The sequence below is a fragment of the Cydia strobilella genome, chromosome 8 (genome assembly GCF_947568885.1).
Source record: "Cydia strobilella chromosome 8, ilCydStro3.1, whole genome shotgun sequence".
Taxonomy (NCBI): Eukaryota; Metazoa; Arthropoda; class Insecta; order Lepidoptera; family Tortricidae; genus Cydia; species Cydia strobilella.
The window spans coordinates 1595023-1613999 of NC_086048.1; the positions used below are offsets into that span (position 1 = coordinate 1595023).

At 38.1% G+C, this 18977-nt stretch overlaps 1 protein-coding gene across 1 annotated transcript; it reads left to right on the forward strand.

Moving 5' to 3' along the window:
• Positions 1-3454: 3454 nt before the first annotated feature.
• LOC134743461 (heat shock 70 kDa protein cognate 4) lies at positions 3455-7066 on the forward strand. Its single transcript, XM_063676897.1, has 3 exons — positions 3455-3572; positions 4091-4298; positions 5257-7066. The coding sequence occupies exons 2-3, from the start codon at positions 4091-4093 to the stop codon at positions 7005-7007; spliced, it is 1959 nt and encodes a 652-aa protein (XP_063532967.1). The 5' UTR covers positions 3455-3572; the 3' UTR covers positions 7008-7066.
• The last annotated feature ends 11911 nt before the right edge of the window (positions 7067-18977 follow it).

Below are 18977 nucleotides of genomic sequence, written 5' to 3' on the forward strand. Positions count from 1 at the left end.
TTCAATACCTATTTCACGAGACTTATGGAACTATACTGCAGATACGGTACATATTAATCATAAAATGATACGTAATATCCATATAATGATATAATTCGTAATGAAACATTTGATAGAATTGTATAATAACAGAAAGATGAATATGTAGAATTATATTAGAGTTAGTGTATAATCACATTAAATTATTACTAACAACACTATTAGCACGTAAGGTTTATCTGTAAGTGCTGATATGTATAATAATAAACAAATAAACAAAACAAATAATATATCCAACGGAAAATACCTCTTTAACCCTTTAACTACGCCTTTTCATCAGTTGGTATAATTTGTTTAGTTATTGACACAAAATATCAAGGTTGTATCCTCCAGCTACGATATACCTTCCTAATTTTTTCTGTACAATATACCACAAATGATACGTAATATCTTGATATCGAACCCCAAGAAAGCAATTTTAAAAATAATATAATTTACAATTTTTTTTTAATTTTTCAATTTTACAAAGTGACACAGTTCTACTTCAATACCTATTTCACTAGACTTATGGAACTGTACTGCAGATACGGTACATATTAATCATAAAATGATACGTAACATCCATATATCGAACGGGAAATACCTCTTTAACCCTTTAACTGCGCCTTTTCATCGGTTGGTATAGTTTGTTTTGTTTTTGACACAAAATATCAAGATTGTATCCTTCAGATACGATATATGTACCTTACCCTTACTGATTTTTTTTTTTGTACAATATACCATAAATAATAAGTAATATCTTGATTCAAAATTGCTTTCTTGGAGTTAGACATGAGGATATCACGTATCATTTGTGGTATATTGTACAAAAAAAATCAGCCATATCGTGTCTGGAGGAGCCCAAACTTGGTATGCTTCGAAAATTATTTTTGTTTTAATTTAAAAAAATGCCCGAAATGTAATGATGTGATATATTTTTAGAATCGCCTCAAAAAGCCCTTTCGTATGACACCACATACCATAGGTTTTGAAAAAAAAAATGTTTTACCACCCCCCCGCAGCGAAATTTTTTTAGGAACTGCGGGTCAAAAATTTTGTTTTGGCCTCTAGTATGTGTGTGCCAAACGGCTAACCTGTACATCGATTTGCGGTATTTTTATACGAACGGGTTAGACTAAGAACCTACCTAGCGCCACCGGAGAGATTAGGAACTATTTATTATTTACAGCTGAAAGCTGGTCACTTTTGCAACAGTTCTGCCATAGGAGATTGTCGTCCTTTCGATACCGTCCATACTCAAATCCTTTAAAATCCTATTATTATGATTACTGTCTGACAGCTCACCCCAATCGGCAAGGGACTGCTGCAACGGCCAATCTGTGTTACAGCGCCGGCCGTAAATATCTAATCAATAGGTACCTACACGTTCTATTGAAGCGCCCGATGAATGCGCGTATAAGCTTACCTAATTATTACTTCCTGTTCTACTTGTCTACCTGTTCTACTATGTATTTTGTCATTCTGTTCACTCACTTGACTCACGTCACGTAGTTGTCTTGTCGGGTTTATCATGGACCGGCCCTAGAATTCCCTTGAGCACAACGATGTAGTATAAAAATTATCGAAGTTTGATACCATGAATGTATAGGTATATGTATTAATAATACATATGCATATATTTACCTTTTTTCGTTATTACCCATATTTTCCTTGAATTATGGGAAACATTATAAACTGGCAACATTTTTCCAGACGTGTGAAAGTGGAGAAGAGGGTGGAGTGGAGTAGAATGTTCGTTGTGTCAAAAGGTCGAGAACATTTGTATTGGACTAGTGATGTAAACATACAATACAAGAAGTCATCGAGTCGATAACTACAAATTTAGTTCATTATTCGACGACCGGTCTGGCCTAGTAGGTAGTGACTCTGCCTGTTAAGCCGATGGTCCTGGGTTCGAATCCCGGTAAGGGCATTTATTTAACAAAACATCCGTGAGACACAGACATATTAAATATATTAATAACGGGTCACTCACGTGTTTTACGCCGAGTCATCGGGTGCGGAGGGCTGCGGCCCGCAGTCTGCGCCGGTCCGTCACCGTCGACGCAAGCTCCTGATGACGCTCCTCGGTACGGAGTGAAATATGTCGAGCGTTTTCGACTTAAAACACGTGAGTGACCCGTTATTAATATATTTAATATGGCATTTATTTGTTTGATGAGAACAGATATTTGTTCCTAAGTCATGGGTGTTTTCTATGTATTTAATTATAGATATCGTTGTCTGAGTACCCATAACACAAGCCTCCTTGGGCTTACCGTGGGACTTAGTCAATCTGTGTAAAGGGGCCCACTGACTATCAGTCCGCCGGACGATATCGGCCTGTCAGTTGTTCGGAACTGTCAAATTTTTGTTCTAACTGACAGGCCTGTATCGTCCGGCGAACTGATAGTCAGTGGCCCCCTTAAGAATGTCCTGTCCTTGATATACATAGTACTGTGTGTGTGTGTGTGTGTGTGTGTGTGTGTGTGTGTGTGTGTGTGTGTGTGTGTGTGTGTGTGTGTGTGTGTGTGTGTGTGTGTGTGTGTGTGTGTGTGTGTGTGTGTGTGTGTGTGTGTGTGTGTGTGTGTGTGTGTGTGTGTGTGTGTGTGTGTGTGTGTGCTGTGTGCGTAAGACAAAGATAGTATGATTCTCTCTGTTTATGTTTGAAATGAGTCAATCTATTATTTATACAAAAACTAGGCCACATGCGCTCGGTTACACTTTAAGCTCGCTCCAGACTACGCGGCGCGGAGTCGATTTCACTGATTAGCGAAATAGACTTCACACTCACACTCACGTTCGCAGCTTTGCGCCGCGATTCGCGCACGCGTGTGGAGGGACCTTTAGGTTGCTCATATATCATATTTTAGATTTACTGACCCATTATTACAAAAATCATTACAGACTAAACAATTTGTTCAGCAACTTTTAAAAATAAATAATGTTTTGATTTTCATTACACTTTAAGGTTAAGTGTAAGAAGAATGTATTGCAGAATTTGTTATGTTTAAAGGGTGGCAAGCAAACACACAGATGGCAGCGTACATTGAAAATAATATTTAATTAGTATGAAAAAGATATAATCTACAACTTTCATAATTTTAAAATGTTGCTGAACAAATGTTGGTCAGTTTGAGGCGTCCAGCCTCCAGTTTAATTTATTGCTCCTGTTATAGGAAACACCGTGTATACATATAAAAAATGATGTGACTGGCTGGTATTAAATAGAAAAAAAAATGTCGATAATAAACAATTTTAAGACGATACATCACTATTCATGATGCCGCCATGCGGCAAATTTTCTACTGACGTAAAATTTTAACCAATCAGGCAGCAGTGCGTCAGGAGGGAATTAATCCTATTGGTTCGTAGAAAGGAACATTCCAGAACATCCCAGTGACGTCGAGTGGAGTGGCGCACGCATATAAATGTATTGAGCGTGATCCCCGCCATTTTATTTCAAGAAAAGAAACCGTCAATCGCGCACGTTTGCTAAGCTGTTCATCTACTAGTTAAGTCTACGACTGAAGTTATAGTTAAATTTATACAAAGTGAGTATTATTCTTTACTATTTTGTGTTTATTTCATTATGAATAAGTAAAATGTTGTATTTGTGAAAATTTAACTTGGTTATTGGTAACTTCCTCATGATTTTTACTCCGCCGGCCCTCTTTGAGTCATGCATGACCTTATCTTATGATAAGAAGTCGCTATGCAATTTCCCATTGATTAATGTAGTTTCATCTATATTTCTAAGAATTTTCGTACCATTTTATCCACTATTCCCTTCATTCCTTTGTCATCCGGTACGCCATCTGCAATTTACATAGCACGTGGTCTTTGACCTCACGTTAACTGGAAGTCCTTAAATAAAATTACTAATTATATTTGCGTTATCTGGCCGTGGAAACTAGAAACTGAACAAAGGTGAAGTTTCCACGCGAAGCATTCGAGAACATTCGATCGATTTTCCGGTCGGCTTGTGGCGGCGCGTGGGGTTTTTTTTTTACTATAATTTTATTACCACCAGTGCATCATAGGTATTAAATTTAACTTTTTTTTGTTCTAGATGGCGGCCAAGGCACCAGCGGTAGGAATCGATTTGGGCACCACATACTCCTGCGTGGGTGTGTTCCAACATGGAAAGGTGGAAATCATCGCCAACGACCAGGGCAACAGGACTACGCCCTCGTACGTCGCCTTCACAGACACCGAGCGTCTCATCGGAGATGCCGCCAAGAACCAGGTGGCGATGAACCCTAACAACACTATTTTCGGTAAGTTGAACTTTTTTAAGGTTAGATTTAACGGATTTTTCATAACCTCCATAAGCTCCAATACTTTCCCTAAATTCTACTCTGTTAAAGCCCAATGATTCGTGTACTAAAATTAACTAATCTTTTGAGCTATTCTCATAAAACTGCTATAACTACAACTGATATAAACTGGTTTCCATGCAGCTTGTAGTAAAGTAAATTGATATCTAGCCTAGAACACTGCACTGCAGGCTAGATTCTCTGTATGACCTAGATACAGAGAATCTAGGACGAAGGTCTAAAAAAGGGCCTCACGTTGTTCCCGCGTGTTTGGCCGCCATTTTGGATATTTTGATAAATGATAATGCCTATCAGTCTAACCACAAGCCTCTTACCTACATTTATCTCTGACTAGCGACTGAAAATTGTAAAAAATGGTAATTTACCTACATAGTTTGTAGATGAATCATGAATCCATGGGAAAGTACAGTTACCGAAGGTTACCAACCCACTCTAACAAAGTACAATGGCTTGCGGCAACCTACATTTTCAGTTTAAAGCTGTATGTAGGTGGATTTCATTTAGAATTAGTTATCATAATTAAATTATAAGAAATTTCCAGTATAATTTGGCACTGGATATGACTCACAGTTGAACCAAATCTGGTGTGTGTATGATGACTAAGTGGAAGATGATGCAATTATTTAGTTAAATTGATAGAATATTTGAGGCGTTTATTGTATGTTTCCTGTTATTTATCAAATTGAAACACAATTTGTATTGAAATCCAGGTTCATAGCAGTCGTAATGATACTTAAAAAAAATCGGAATTAATTTTACTTTCATGATGATACCCAATATACTAGACTAGAGTCTCTGAACATATTGAATGATAAAAATAATCTGAGGATATCAAAAACTACTTTTTAAAGTTATTGGAAATGTGCATAGACTAAATTTTGCATTTTGCTTGTTACAGATGCCAAACGACTCATTGGCCGCAAGTTCGAAGATGCCACAGTACAAGCCGATATGAAGCACTGGCCCTTCGACGTTGTCAGTGATGGTGGCAAGCCAAAGATTCAAGTCGCCTACAAGGGTGAAAACAAGACCTTCTTCCCCGAGGAGGTGAGCTCGATGGTGCTCACCAAGATGAAGGAAACAGCCGAGGCATACCTTGGCAAAACTGTGCAGAATGCAGTAATCACGGTTCCGGCGTACTTTAACGACTCACAAAGACAGGCCACAAAAGATGCGGGTACCATCTCTGGCCTGAACGTACTCCGAATCATCAACGAACCGACTGCTGCTGCGATTGCGTACGGATTAGACAAGAAGGGCGGTGGCGAACGCAACGTCCTTATTTTCGACCTGGGCGGCGGCACCTTCGACGTGTCCATCCTGACCATTGAGGATGGTATCTTTGAAGTGAAGTCCACCGCAGGAGACACTCACTTGGGTGGAGAGGACTTTGACAACCGCATGGTCACCCACTTCGTACAGGAGTTCAAGAGGAAGTACAAGAAGGACCTAACCACCAACAAGAGGGCGCTCCGTCGTCTGCGCACCGCCTGCGAGCGCGCGAAGCGAACCCTCTCTTCCTCCACCCAAGCTAGCATCGAAATCGACTCTCTCTTTGAGGGTATCGATTTCTACACCTCAATCACCCGCGCTCGCTTCGAGGAGCTGAACGCGGACCTGTTCCGTTCCACCATGGAGCCTGTAGAGAAGTCTCTGCGCGACGCCAAGATGGACAAGTCCCAAATCCACGACATTGTCCTGGTGGGAGGCTCCACTCGTATCCCCAAGGTCCAGAAGCTGCTTCAGGACTTCTTCAACGGCAAGGAGCTCAACAAGTCCATCAACCCCGATGAGGCCGTGGCCTACGGGGCCGCCGTCCAGGCCGCCATCCTCCATGGAGACAAATCTGAGGAGGTGCAGGACCTGCTGCTGCTCGATGTCACCCCGCTGTCGCTCGGTATCGAGACCGCCGGAGGCGTCATGACCACCCTCATCAAGCGCAACACCACCATCCCCACTAAGCAGACCCAGACCTTCACCACCTACTCTGACAACCAGCCCGGTGTGCTCATCCAAGTATTCGAGGGTGAGCGTGCCATGACCAAGGACAACAACCTGCTCGGAAAGTTCGAGCTCACCGGCATTCCTCCCGCGCCCCGCGGCGTTCCTCAAATCGAGGTTACCTTCGACATCGACGCCAACGGCATCCTCAACGTGTCCGCCATCGAGAAGTCCACCAACAAGGAGAACAAGATCACCATCACCAACGACAAGGGCCGTCTGTCCAAGGAGGAGATCGAGCGCATGGTCAACGAGGCTGAACGCTACCGCACCGAGGACGACAAGCAGAAGGAGACCATCCAGGCCAAGAACGCCCTGGAGTCCTACTGCTTCAACATGAAATCCACCATGGAGGATGAGAAGCTCAAGGAAAAGCTGGCTGACTCCGACAAGCAGATCATCCTCGACAAATGCAATGACACCATCAAATGGCTGGACTCCAACCAGCTCGCTGACAAGGAGGAGTACGAGCACAAGCAGAAGGAGCTTGAGGGTGTGTGCAACCCAATCATCACCAAGCTGTACCAGGGTGCCGGTGGTGCTCCTGGCGGTATGCCTGGCGGCATGCCTGGGTTCCCTGGTGGAGCCCCGGGAGCCGGCGGAGCTGCCCCCGGAGGCGCCGGCCCCACCATCGAGGAGGTCGACTAAACATTCCATACGCGTTACGATCCGTGCTAATTGAAGTCGATTAAACAATTGAAAACATATATTTTTGTTTAGTTTCTATTTATTCCAATACCTAATACCTATCTTGCCAGCAATTTGTTCCATACCAAATCAGAGTAATATTGCAGTTGTTTTGTTTTCTTCTGTTCTAGTGACAAATTGTTGGCCAAACTAAAACAAACAAAATGAATGAATTGAATTGAATTGAAAATCTTCGATCTGGTTAGGCCAGGGTATAACTTCATGGTTAGGCCTTGTGATATCCCACGTGGCCTGGGTTACTCTCACGAGTGCCCCTAACGTTAATATTTTTCTAATTAAAACAAAATTACTGACATTGTCTTAACATAAAAAAAGAATCAAAAAGGTCGAAGGTTTCATAGGGTTAGGGAAGGTAGGATTCTATGTGGATGTATTACCTTAGGAGCTACTAACACATACAGGCTGCTCCGAAGTAAAAAATCGTAATATTTTTGTTAATTTCTTCGTAACCGCTACACCGGTTGTTATGATACCTACTTTGTACTCTTATACTGGTTCCATACCCTTGCATGTACATTTCGGCTTTGTCCAATGGCTAGCTAGGGCACAGTATTTTCTATGCAGTATTTGCAATACCTAATGATAATATCCGTATGATTTTTCTAAATACCTACCCGTTCTTCACGATAACGAAACCTTGTTACTTTTAAGACCGGTTTATCAAGATCCAAGATCATAATAGGTCGTACAATTTGTAAGGACTTTGACCTGACTCTGGTCACGAAGCGATAAAATGTATGAAATTACTACTATCTTATCAGGTTTTCGCACGTAAGTATCGAACATAAACCTGAGTAAACAATCTCTAAACAATTTTAGTACTTGTCTGTTGTTTGTATATTTTTTTATTATACATAGTTTTTTTGTGTAATTCTGCATTTAGACTGGATATAAAATAAAAATAAATAAAAAAGCCTTATTTCCAAATTACAATTATTTTACATTAGAAGTTTTAGCGTATTGGTTAGTAAGTTTCTTATAGTTAGTAGTTAGTGTTAGGTTTATGTATTCTATTTACTATCTATTTATTTAATTTGGACCCCTCTTTGGGTGTAGGCCTCCTCCAAATTTCTCCATTTCTGCCTGTCTTCCGCTTTGTTTAGCCAGTCTTTCCCTGCAGTTTCTTTTATGTCGTCCAGCCATCGTTTATATGGCTTTCCTACTTTCCTTTTGCCAATAGGGCCTTTCCATTTCGTTGCCAATATTGTCCATCTATGGTCTTTGTACCGTGCGATGTGTCCTGCCCACCGCCATTTTAATTTGAGGGCTTGAGTTAGCGCGTCTTGTAACTTTGTTTTTTCTCTTATAGATGTACTCTTTATTTTTTGTATCTTTTTTATGTTGAGCATACTCCTCTCCATGGCTCTTTGGGTGGTTCTTATCTTTCTCTTTATTTTATCTGTAAAGGTAAAGACTGGATATATCTCAAACGAAGTATCTAATATTTCATTGATTCCATATTTGTAATTGTTGTGTAATTTTTGGTTAATTTTATTGCTTGTAAAATTTGACATGTAAAAGTGCCCCTGTGGCCTATTTGCTGAAATGTTTGAAAGATAGATGTACAGTCGAGTTCATAAATATGTGTACATTTCTTCACCTTAATCCATTGCAATAAGGTGAAAAAAAATTACTCATACATATTTATGAACTCGACTGTACCTAAGTTTAGAATCCTAAGGTATAGTCTGCTTAAATATTATCGAAAAATACATAGGTACTTTATCTAACAATTTCGTTATTTTATTTTGACGTAGAAATAAGTCATGGTTAGAAAAGGTACAGTCAGCTGAAATAACGAAAAATACAGGTAAATAAAAATAAAGATGGTTTCAGAATGGTGTAGCGACTGCATCGAATCATTTGGGTGGCGTGCGCTGTATCGCAGCCGACACGTAGGCATAGGCAGTGGCGTAGCTAGGCGTGGCCTTCGCCCACGGCCTCGCCCTTAGGGGGGCCTCGCAAAGCCAACCTTTTTATTACCTTGGGAAAATACATTGAAAAGGGCCTTGCAAATTTGGTTTTCGCGGGTCTTTATTGTTTGACAATTATTGAGTCATATTGTAATGACGATTGTCATATTATCATTAGTCATAATTTGGTTTTTCTTAGAAACGCGTAACGTAGAACTTTTCAGGATTGCCATAAAACAAACCTAACCTAATCTAACCTAACCTTTCTATAGGATAACCCGAAGAAAATCCTGAAAAGTTAACGGTTTCAGAATTATGACTAATGATAATATGACAATCATCACATGACTTTCAATAATTATGTCAAACAAAGGGACCCCGGTTTTCGCCCACGGCTAGATTGGTTTACGCTACGCAACTGCGTAAAGGGGTCATTATCCGGACGTCCGAACACTAATTTCTTAATTAGAGCAGGGATCAGCAAACTTGAGCAGAAGCGCTAACCGCCGTAGAAATCGCCAGTTCTAAAGGGGCCCACTGCCCAGGTAGCAAAATGACGTCAAATGACGTCATATTGCTACCTGGGTGACTATCAGTCCGCCGGACGATATCGGCCTGTCAGTTAGAACAAAAATTTGACAGTTCCGAACAACTGACAGGCCGATATCGTCCGGCGGACTGATAGTCAGTGGGCTTCTTAAGAAGCTCAAAGAGACGCAAGTGTAAATGGGCCCACTGACAATCAGTCCGCCGGTCGATATCGGCCTGTCAGTTAGAACAAAAATTTGAAAGTTCCGAACAACTGACAGGCCGATATCTTCCGGCGGACTGATAGTCAGTGGGCCCCTTTACCTGGCGTTAAGACTGCCCTGAGAAAAATTACTCCATCATTTACTCTCATTTCTTTCTCGAGATTACTGCTTTTAACCAATTTTAACGCATTTCGTCATATCTTAGGGCCGATGAAGACGTCTATACCGTACCGTCTGACACCATAAAATCAATGAGGATATAATAAGATAGAGCGGTACTGTCATAGTAAATTTTGTAACCACTTTAAATTCACTGCCATCTATCGACATACTTTAAAACTAAAAATGAAGATTTATAAAAATACGTTAAAATGTATTTAAATATGGATAAATGTTTTTTTATTTGCATTAATTATTTTTATATGATTTTGACCCATGTTCTTTCACTGGTATGCGTTAAAATTATAAATAACAAACGAAACAGTCAACGCCCTCAATACGAGAGTAGACCAAAACTAGTGGCGCCATCTGATCGAGAATCAAATTTTCGTGATTTTCGAGGCACGTTTTTTCCTTAGACTGTATCCATCTATTACGGAGTTATATCAATCTTTGGACACCATAAAATAAAACTACTTGAGGTGGGCATTACTTAGTTTAGTATGACCTTTATACTACCTACCTACTTATCTTCGGCCCTAAAAGGTCACGACTGAATAAGGACTAGACAGCCATATGTATCCAAGGTGCCCCTCACACAATGGCCTATTTAGCTTGAAGGTCTAGCTCCTTTTATTAAGAATTCTTTGCCTCAATATAGCAATGTTCTTTGCTCGGAAATAGGTAGGTAGGTATTATTTGTGCCATTCTCAACCAAAAGGGTATTTATTGTCGGCTGTCAATAAGGCGCTATTTCCATATACCTTCAATTTGAAATAAACCTTATCGAATAGCGACAATGTGGTACCTTTTGGTTGAAAACGTCACATTTACATTCAGCATATATAGGAAATAGGAAGTGTAAACTGGCGTTTTGGCTCCCGTTCCGGTTCTCGACTGTTTCTTCTTCCTAAACCTACTTATTCCAAAATTTAGAAACACTTGTACATCCGTAGATTTCGAGACCTCTAGAATAATTATAAATATACATAGAGTAAGGCCACTTGACGCCCCTGGCAATGATACACAGTTTGGGAACCTTATAGAGGTAGGTAAACACATAATTTTGGTCTGCTGGATTTATTTTTGCACTGTATAGTACCATAGTGATGCACCTAAAAGGAATATCTAGAATATCAGTTGAATAACCTCACGAAGCCGTTGATTGTATCACTTTATTTTCGTATCGTATAATTTTAACGAAAACACGCTCCCTAACCGTGAAAACAGCTGGAAAAATTAAAATTGAATTGGAACGAGCCCCGATCTATTTCAGTTTAGTTTAGAAAGAGGCTGGTTATAAATAAATTGAGGAATATTCTAGTTAGCACATTAACCGGGGGTACGATTCAGATTTAACTTGTTACGGTTTTGATACGGCCTTGATGATCGTCTTTGTGAATGGCGTGCATCTTAATTATTAGCACCAGATAATTATTATATAGTAAAACATAGACAGCAGTTATCTATAAACACAAATTCTATTTAATAAATCGGATAGAAATATAAAAAGTAGGTGAGTTGACCGTGACGTCACTGTGTAATGTTTCATATAAATTCCATATCGTTTTGACAGTTCTAAAAAATAAACTGATTTGACTAATACCCTATTGGGTCAAAATTCTTTGAATTCGTTGTCTTGTTTCTGACCACTCTGTCACGCTTCTACTTTTGTCTTTTATCAAATAAATAAAAAAGTTGAGTGCTATTGTATGTCTTTCTGCTGTAGTTTATAATTCTCTTAAGAAAAATTAAAAAATAAATTAAAAAAAAACAAAAAGCTCTGCTTCACTTTTTTTGGGGACAAAAAACAACGAAAAGAATTATGACATTTATGACCCAATTAGCGTGAGCGATCTTCAACTGCGTATCAAAATAAGATCAAAACCGTAACAGTTGTTATATTTGAATCGGGCTCTGTATCGTACCGTATTTCTTGTCTGCCCTTGGATAAGGTTATATGCGATGCGATATTATGCGATTGTATGACATCGATCGGATTACAGTGGCGATAGGTATGGCACGAAATAGCACGAACAACTTGTAGGTATGTCGAATCGGTGCAAATTATATTTCGTCAACTTTACGTACAGTCTAGTTCGCAAACATCTTTTCAGGCCAACATTCAAAAATCTATACAAATACTAATATTATAAATGCGAAAGTGTATCTGTATGTTTGTCTTTTACCTCTTCACGCTTAAACCGCTAAACCGATTTAGTTGAAATTTGGTAGAGATAGTTTGAGTCCCGGGAAAGGACATAGGGTAGTTTTTATCTCAGAAATCATTCTTTAAGGGGTGAAAAAGGGGGGGGGGAAGTTTGTATGGGAAATCGATAAAAAGCAGTTTGGATAAAAAATAAGCTACCCAAATTAGCAACTCCATGCAGACAAAGTCGCGGGCAAAAGCTAGTATTATAAATGCGAAAGTGTGTCTCTCTGTCTGTTAGTGTTACCTCTTCACGCTTAAACCGCTGAACCGATTTAGTTGAAATTTGGTAGGTATACAGATAGTTTGAGTCCCGGAGAAGGACATAGGGTAGTTTTTATCCCCGAAATCATCCTTTATGGGGGTGAAAAGGGGGATGGATTTTTTTATGGAAAAGCAATAACCGCTGAACCGATTTAAATGATATTTGGTATGGAGATAGTTTGAAATTCTAATTGAAACAATTTAGTTAAGTAAGTAGTAATAAGGTTCATTTAGGGGAATTTTGTATTAGGATTTACCTGTAAAAATAGTTGCTCTATTTAATAAAAAAAAATGCGGGTAGAGATATAGAATTTTTAACCCCGAAATCATCGCTTAAGTGGGTAAAAAGGGGGGTAAAAGTTTGGATGGGGAATCAATAATAAAACTTAATATTCTAATTACTAATGCCGCGAAGACGAAGGCAAAAGCTAGTATATTTTAATACACGCCTCTGATACATTGAGAATGTCGTGTAAATATATCTTTGGAACGCTGGCTTGTAAAAATGTTACGTACCAGGTTTCTACTATTTTTGTCCGTTTGTTGGGTGACGATGACCGCTTCCTATTGGGCGGTTCGTCTGACCGTTGGCTGGCTATCACATAAAAAAATCAATGTGTACAGTCGATTTCATAAATACACCGTTTAAATTTTTTCACCTTATTGCAATGGATTAATGTGAAGAAATGTATACATATTTTAGACTAAATAGGTGTTCCACTATTAATATAGGTACGAGTACGGAAAGTAAAGGCTAACAATGAACAATACGAAAATCCGAAAGTATAATAAAACATTATGATTAATTTAAACATTTTATTTATACATAATTTTGTGCTATAACAAACCAACGGGACATTCGAACGTTCCTACAAAATATCACGATTACATGTAAATCGATTCTTTAGTCAATTAACTAATTAAATTAAACTTTCAGCAAGCGTTGGCTGGATATGACATTCGGTGGAGAATTTTATAATATCGAAAAAAAAAAAACAAAGCACCTAGTCCTACTTACTCGATCTTTGCTCAGCAGTAGGCGATTGAAGAGTGAAATGATGATGAACTCTTTAAGAATTGACTGTTATTGGCCTTGTTTTATGTAAGCATCTGTTGCTGTTACGGCTGTTGTTATCCTTAATACCAATAAAATAAAAAATAAAATAAAGAGGAAAGTGGACGACCGCTTGTCCGTGAAATCGTAGTCCTCTCTGGATATTAACATAATAAAAAATATTTTTTTTACCTCACCAGCTGGTAGAGGAGCCTTTCTATTTAAAGTTGTACCCAAACTTGCATTTTATATTTTGGAATTTTTATATTTTTTCCACTCAGAATCACGACTATCACGAGCTCTTTTGATCCTAATACGAAAAAAAAGTGCTCAAAATTTGGTACAATTTTTTTTGTCCGTTTTGTTACGGTCATAGGTTGTATAGAAAACCGTAACCAAACGGACCGAAAATTATCGGGACACTTTTTTTCTCAATAAAAATGGAAAAAGCTCGTCATTCTGAGTAGAAATAATATAAAAATTCCCAATTCTAACACAAAATTTTTGATACAACTTTAAATAGAAATGCCCAAAGGCTCTCTTGATTGTTCAAAAACTGATAAGAAAGTTGTATTTTATCCACACGTGAGGCAAAGTAATCAGATGCAAATATTTAATGAAGTTCATTTGATTTGTTTTGATTTTGTTTGATATCTTACAGTTCATATTTTCTTCGGGTTGGTGTGGTGAAAATTTTTGTGTTTCACCTCGCAACGCTCAAGATTCCATTTTTCGAACCACTCGCTAGGCTCGTGTCTCAATTTTGGAATCTTTCGCTTGCTCGAGTATCAATATTAGCACGAGCGGTTAAACAACAACTTTGCCCACTTGTAAAACAAATAACTATTATACATTTTGTTATACAATAATAATATTAACCATAGATATTTTATGCCACTTCGTTTGTTTTTTATTTTTTAAATATTAGAAGAGTTAGGACTTGTTTTTCGTTCTTAAATCTTATAATAATCAAAGTTTGTAACGTAATGGTAACGGTAACAGAATCACAAGTTATAGATAATTAGTTGTTTAACAAATAATTATACTTAAGTACATAACAATATTATGAGATATCGTGCTCACAATTCACCTATGGTTTGTTTTTAATTATTAATTTAATAGGTAATTACATAAACAGAATTACAATTTACAAAATAATCCCCATCGAATCTCAACTCCAGTTAAATTTCCTATTGTATTTGTATAATACCTATCCTTAAATATAATAACTATATACATTACAATAACGAGTACAAAATGAGTCCATGGTACATCTACCTCGCTCGCACGTCCAGGGTACCTGAACTATAAGGCCTGGCCTATTTAAGCCACATTTCATGCAAACCGACTTACAGATAAATTTAATTTACATATATGCAGAAGATTTGCAACATCGTAAAAACCTACAAGAAGTCGAAATCCGTCGAAAAGGATTTGAAAGCCCACAGAAGCTTGCACCAGTGACAACCCGGGATAGAATATCCTGGCGCCGATGCACAAGGAGGCCCGACCCCAGATGAACTGGGACAGAGGCAGGAAGAAGAAGTAGTAAAAACCTATAAGAAGGGTGACATTTCCAAGTTTAAAGTTTGTTCACGGAGCAAGGATCTTACAAATCGGTTAAATGCGTTTTTCTCAGACCGTTTGACGTAGATAGCAAAAATTTTAAACTTTTATAAATACCTTATGTGTGTTGAAATTTGTAATTGTGATATTGTCTTCGGTTACCGCGATAGTTACTCATGAAATAAAACTATGAAAACGGATGATATCGCGTATATTGAATTTATAATACATCCCGACGTTTCGTGTTGGACATTCTGAATATAATATGTTTTGAAAAGATGTGTCCCGCCGAGTTTGTTGCCGGTCCCATATTGGGATACAATTTAGGAGGGAATTAAATCTTCTCGGGTCCGTGGTGTAGGGTTGGAGCCAGCGTAGTTTTTTTTTTATCGCGTATATATATATATATATCTTTACTTGAAAATAATTGTAGTGTATAACTAGCCTTATGAACCGATTTTGCATGTACAACCAGCCTTAAAGTTTATAGTCTATGATTGTTCATTATTTTAGTATTGGGTATTTTTGCACTTTGTAATTTTTCCTCAGTCACCCGTTGACCACGAACGCTGTAAAGGGTTCGAAACGTCGGGATGTATTATAAATTCAATATAAGCGATATAATCCGTTTTCATAGTATTATTTCATTTGTAATTGTGTTTGAAATAAAAACCGCCTTTATTTTATTTTAGGGGGAAATTTAGGGGGTTCAGAGCGGTAAAAGTTAAATTGATTATACATAGTTTTAATTGACTTCATTGTGTTACCTAAGTACTAGATTTTGCTGTCACAATTGAATCAATTAAAATAAGATCAATGTGAAGAACATTGACATATAACATTATTGGTTGGGAAGACCGCGTCATATAACATATAATTTAATATAAAAATAAATGCGGAGTTAGCAGCCGACAATTTTATAAATATTATAAGAAACGTGTGGAAAGTTTATTTTAAGAAATAGGATAAGGACGCCAAAAGGGTAAAACACTCGGCAAATGGATCTGATTTTTTTTTGTTTTCTTGTGCTATGAGTTTCCACTACGTATAAAGTAATCAAAGTTTTCCTGAAGAAAAAGCCTAATAATACCTATAGCTCTTATTAATCAATCATCTAGGTACCAATGTAGACAGTCTAGGTTTCGATATTTATTAGGTAAACACTACACTTTTATTATTGTTAGTTCAGATATAATGAACTAGCTAGAAGTCCATCTACAGGGCATTTTACCTTCTGGTTGGGTTTCATTAATAAGCGTCAAAACAAGGTTATGGGACTGTCTTAATTTATTAAACGTAACCAATATTATTTTCATTTTATTTGTTAGGCGTTATCGTTGTTTTTGTAATGTTTTCCGAAATCTCAACACAGTCTTTAATATCTTATTTTTATATTTTTTTGGAAAACGAAAGTATATATGTGTGTGTGATAAATGTATTATGTTGCATATCTTCTGCCGTAATTATAATTTCAACATATGTAGATTTGGTTTCATGAAAGTCCATTATATTTACAAATATCCTTATCTTTTTCTCACATTCGTCCCAAACTTATAATACACACACAGTAATTACTACTGTTTTTATGCAGTTACCCAATTTAATCCACGTTACCGTTTAGCAATAAATATAGCACAAGCCCAAAAAAGGTATCAAGAGTTAAGGATATTAGATCGTTTAAGAAAGTCATATACAACAGTAATCTCGTATCATTTTGGTGTCAGCAACAAGAATCGATATAAAGGGGTCCACTAACTATCAGTCCGCCGGATGATATCGGCCTGTCAGTAAGAACAAAAATCTGACAGTTCCGAACAACTGACAGGCCGATATCGTCCGGCGGATTGATATTCAGTGGGCCCCTTAGTAGCCAATATCAGTTGAAATGATGAGTTAAAAGTTATTTGTACCTTAATTGGCCAGTTTCTGTGAAATTACCTGTACGCTGCCACGATAATGTTCAGATTAATAATATTGAAGGCAGTAGTTTAAAGAGTTATTCTCGGGTTTTCCATAAATACATACGCGTTGATGTTATCATTCCATTGTATAATGGACAATCATGTGTTGTTTACAAACACCAAACACCTCATGCCATTCTGTTTGCCAGAGTGAGAACTGAACGTGTAATGTGTTCTCAGTCTGATCCTATAGAATAGATTGAAATGAGGTTATTTTATGGGAATGATTTGACAGACCATTTAAATATATACCATGAAATTAAACGATTTTTCTGTAAAATGCAGAACGCCCATTGTACAGCGAGCTGCTAAATTACATGGACTCATTATGAACTTAATTCATTCATAATTGGCCATGATTTTTTGCAGCTGAGTGTACATCTGAGAAAGATGCTCAAATAATACGTTTCATGGACATCTTTGCGTCCGGAAAAATACGGGGCGAGTTTTTAGAATCATTTTGGATTGAAATCCTGTCCAAGTTAGTGGCGTAGCTATATAGGTGTTGGCAAAGCGAAGCGGCCCCTCGCTCACGGCCTTGCACTTAAGGGCCCGCGGGAGCCTTCCCTTTTATTACCTTGGGAATACACATTGAAAGAAAAGGGCCTCGCGGACGCGACTTCGCCAAGTTATATTTAATGAGACATCAAATCATTCTCCTAGTTAGGCATGTTGACTACTCCGCGCATCAGCTCCGTAAAAATGTTTTAACCACCATCGTAAAACTGTTATTTAATAAACTGATCTTTCATCAATCCTTAAATTTCCGGAGCTCACGCGCGATCCTTAACCAGGTTTACATTGAAACGATCAGAAGAATCCTCCCGCCATTTGCTGTATTGATAGCGTTGTGCCTCTAGACCACCTTACCTCCTAAAAAATCTTTAATTAAAACTGTAGTACGTAACTACCTACACTAAGGGGTCTAACAAAGTGACAGTCGTATAAAGAAAACGCCAATGGAAACTTACATTTATTTATGGTGATCATGTGGCCTTTTACCCCGGCCACATACTCAACGAGTGGCACGGGAAGTAGCGAGGGAAGTAGCGAGGGAAGTAGGCAGAGACGTTAGAGACGACGCTACTCGTCATGCTCCTCGTTACGCCCACCGCTCCCTATTTTGTCGGTTTTTTGGCGCGAGCGAGTAACATTGCGGCAGCGCGAGGAGCACATTCTGGCCGAGGTATTTCGTAAGCATCTGCCATCCTTATACATTTTAATTTTTCGATTGGATTTTTTCGATAAACGTGTCGTCTTGGCATTTGTCGATGTATGATTGTAATCTTGAATAGGCCCCTGATTACAAAATCCTGTCAAAGAGGTCAGCTCCATAGACAAGCATGCGAGTTTCTGAGGGATTTAAGATGGTCAGAGGCGTTGTCAGCATCTATTATAATTATTGGTACTTTATAGCCACGTATTCAGTCTTTTAAGCTCATTGGTTAGTGTTAGGACTCTTCCAATCGCAAAGGTGCTTAACTCTGAATGATTCCATTTAATTCTTTTTTGCTCTGATTTAAGGGTTTTGAATCTTCTTTGCTTTAGTTTTGGGTTATGATCGTCTTTGGGTACATAGTTCCATTCACATTCAATTGCCGTAGTTTTTAGTCTTATAATCTCAAGCTAACTTTAGGTTTTTTCGTACGATGAGGAATATAAATTAATTCCGCGGAAGTGATTGTTTGCGCAAAAGTGAAAACTCATTGAGTAATTTCACCAGGAAATCGATGTTTTATCATTCAGAATAAGCCCTTTAATTTACTTATAATTATCGTATATTTAGGCAAAGCTATTTATAAATTAAGATTTGACATAAGCCATGACATTGGATTTGTTAAGCCGATGACTGTCGAAATTCGTGGGGTCTAGGCTAGATTTAGGGTTCTAGGTCACTTATTTTTTATAGGTATAGAGGGGAAGGGGTGTCTATGTCATAAACAAAATTGACAATGTTGCAAAGGGAAACACTACCAAGTCATAGGTATTTAGAGCCGTTATACCTGCCCTAACAAACATAAAAACAATCTGA

Bases quoted from the DNA above. Each gene is read 5' to 3' on its own strand.
- LOC134743461 (XM_063676897.1), top strand. From the start codon at position 4,091: ATGGCGGCCAAGGCACCAGCGGTAGGAATCGATTTGGGCACCACATAC. The intron at 4,299-5,256 runs GTAAGTTGAACT...TGCTTGTTACAG, and splicing joins CCCTAACAACACTATTTTCG to ATGCCAAACGACTCATTGGC.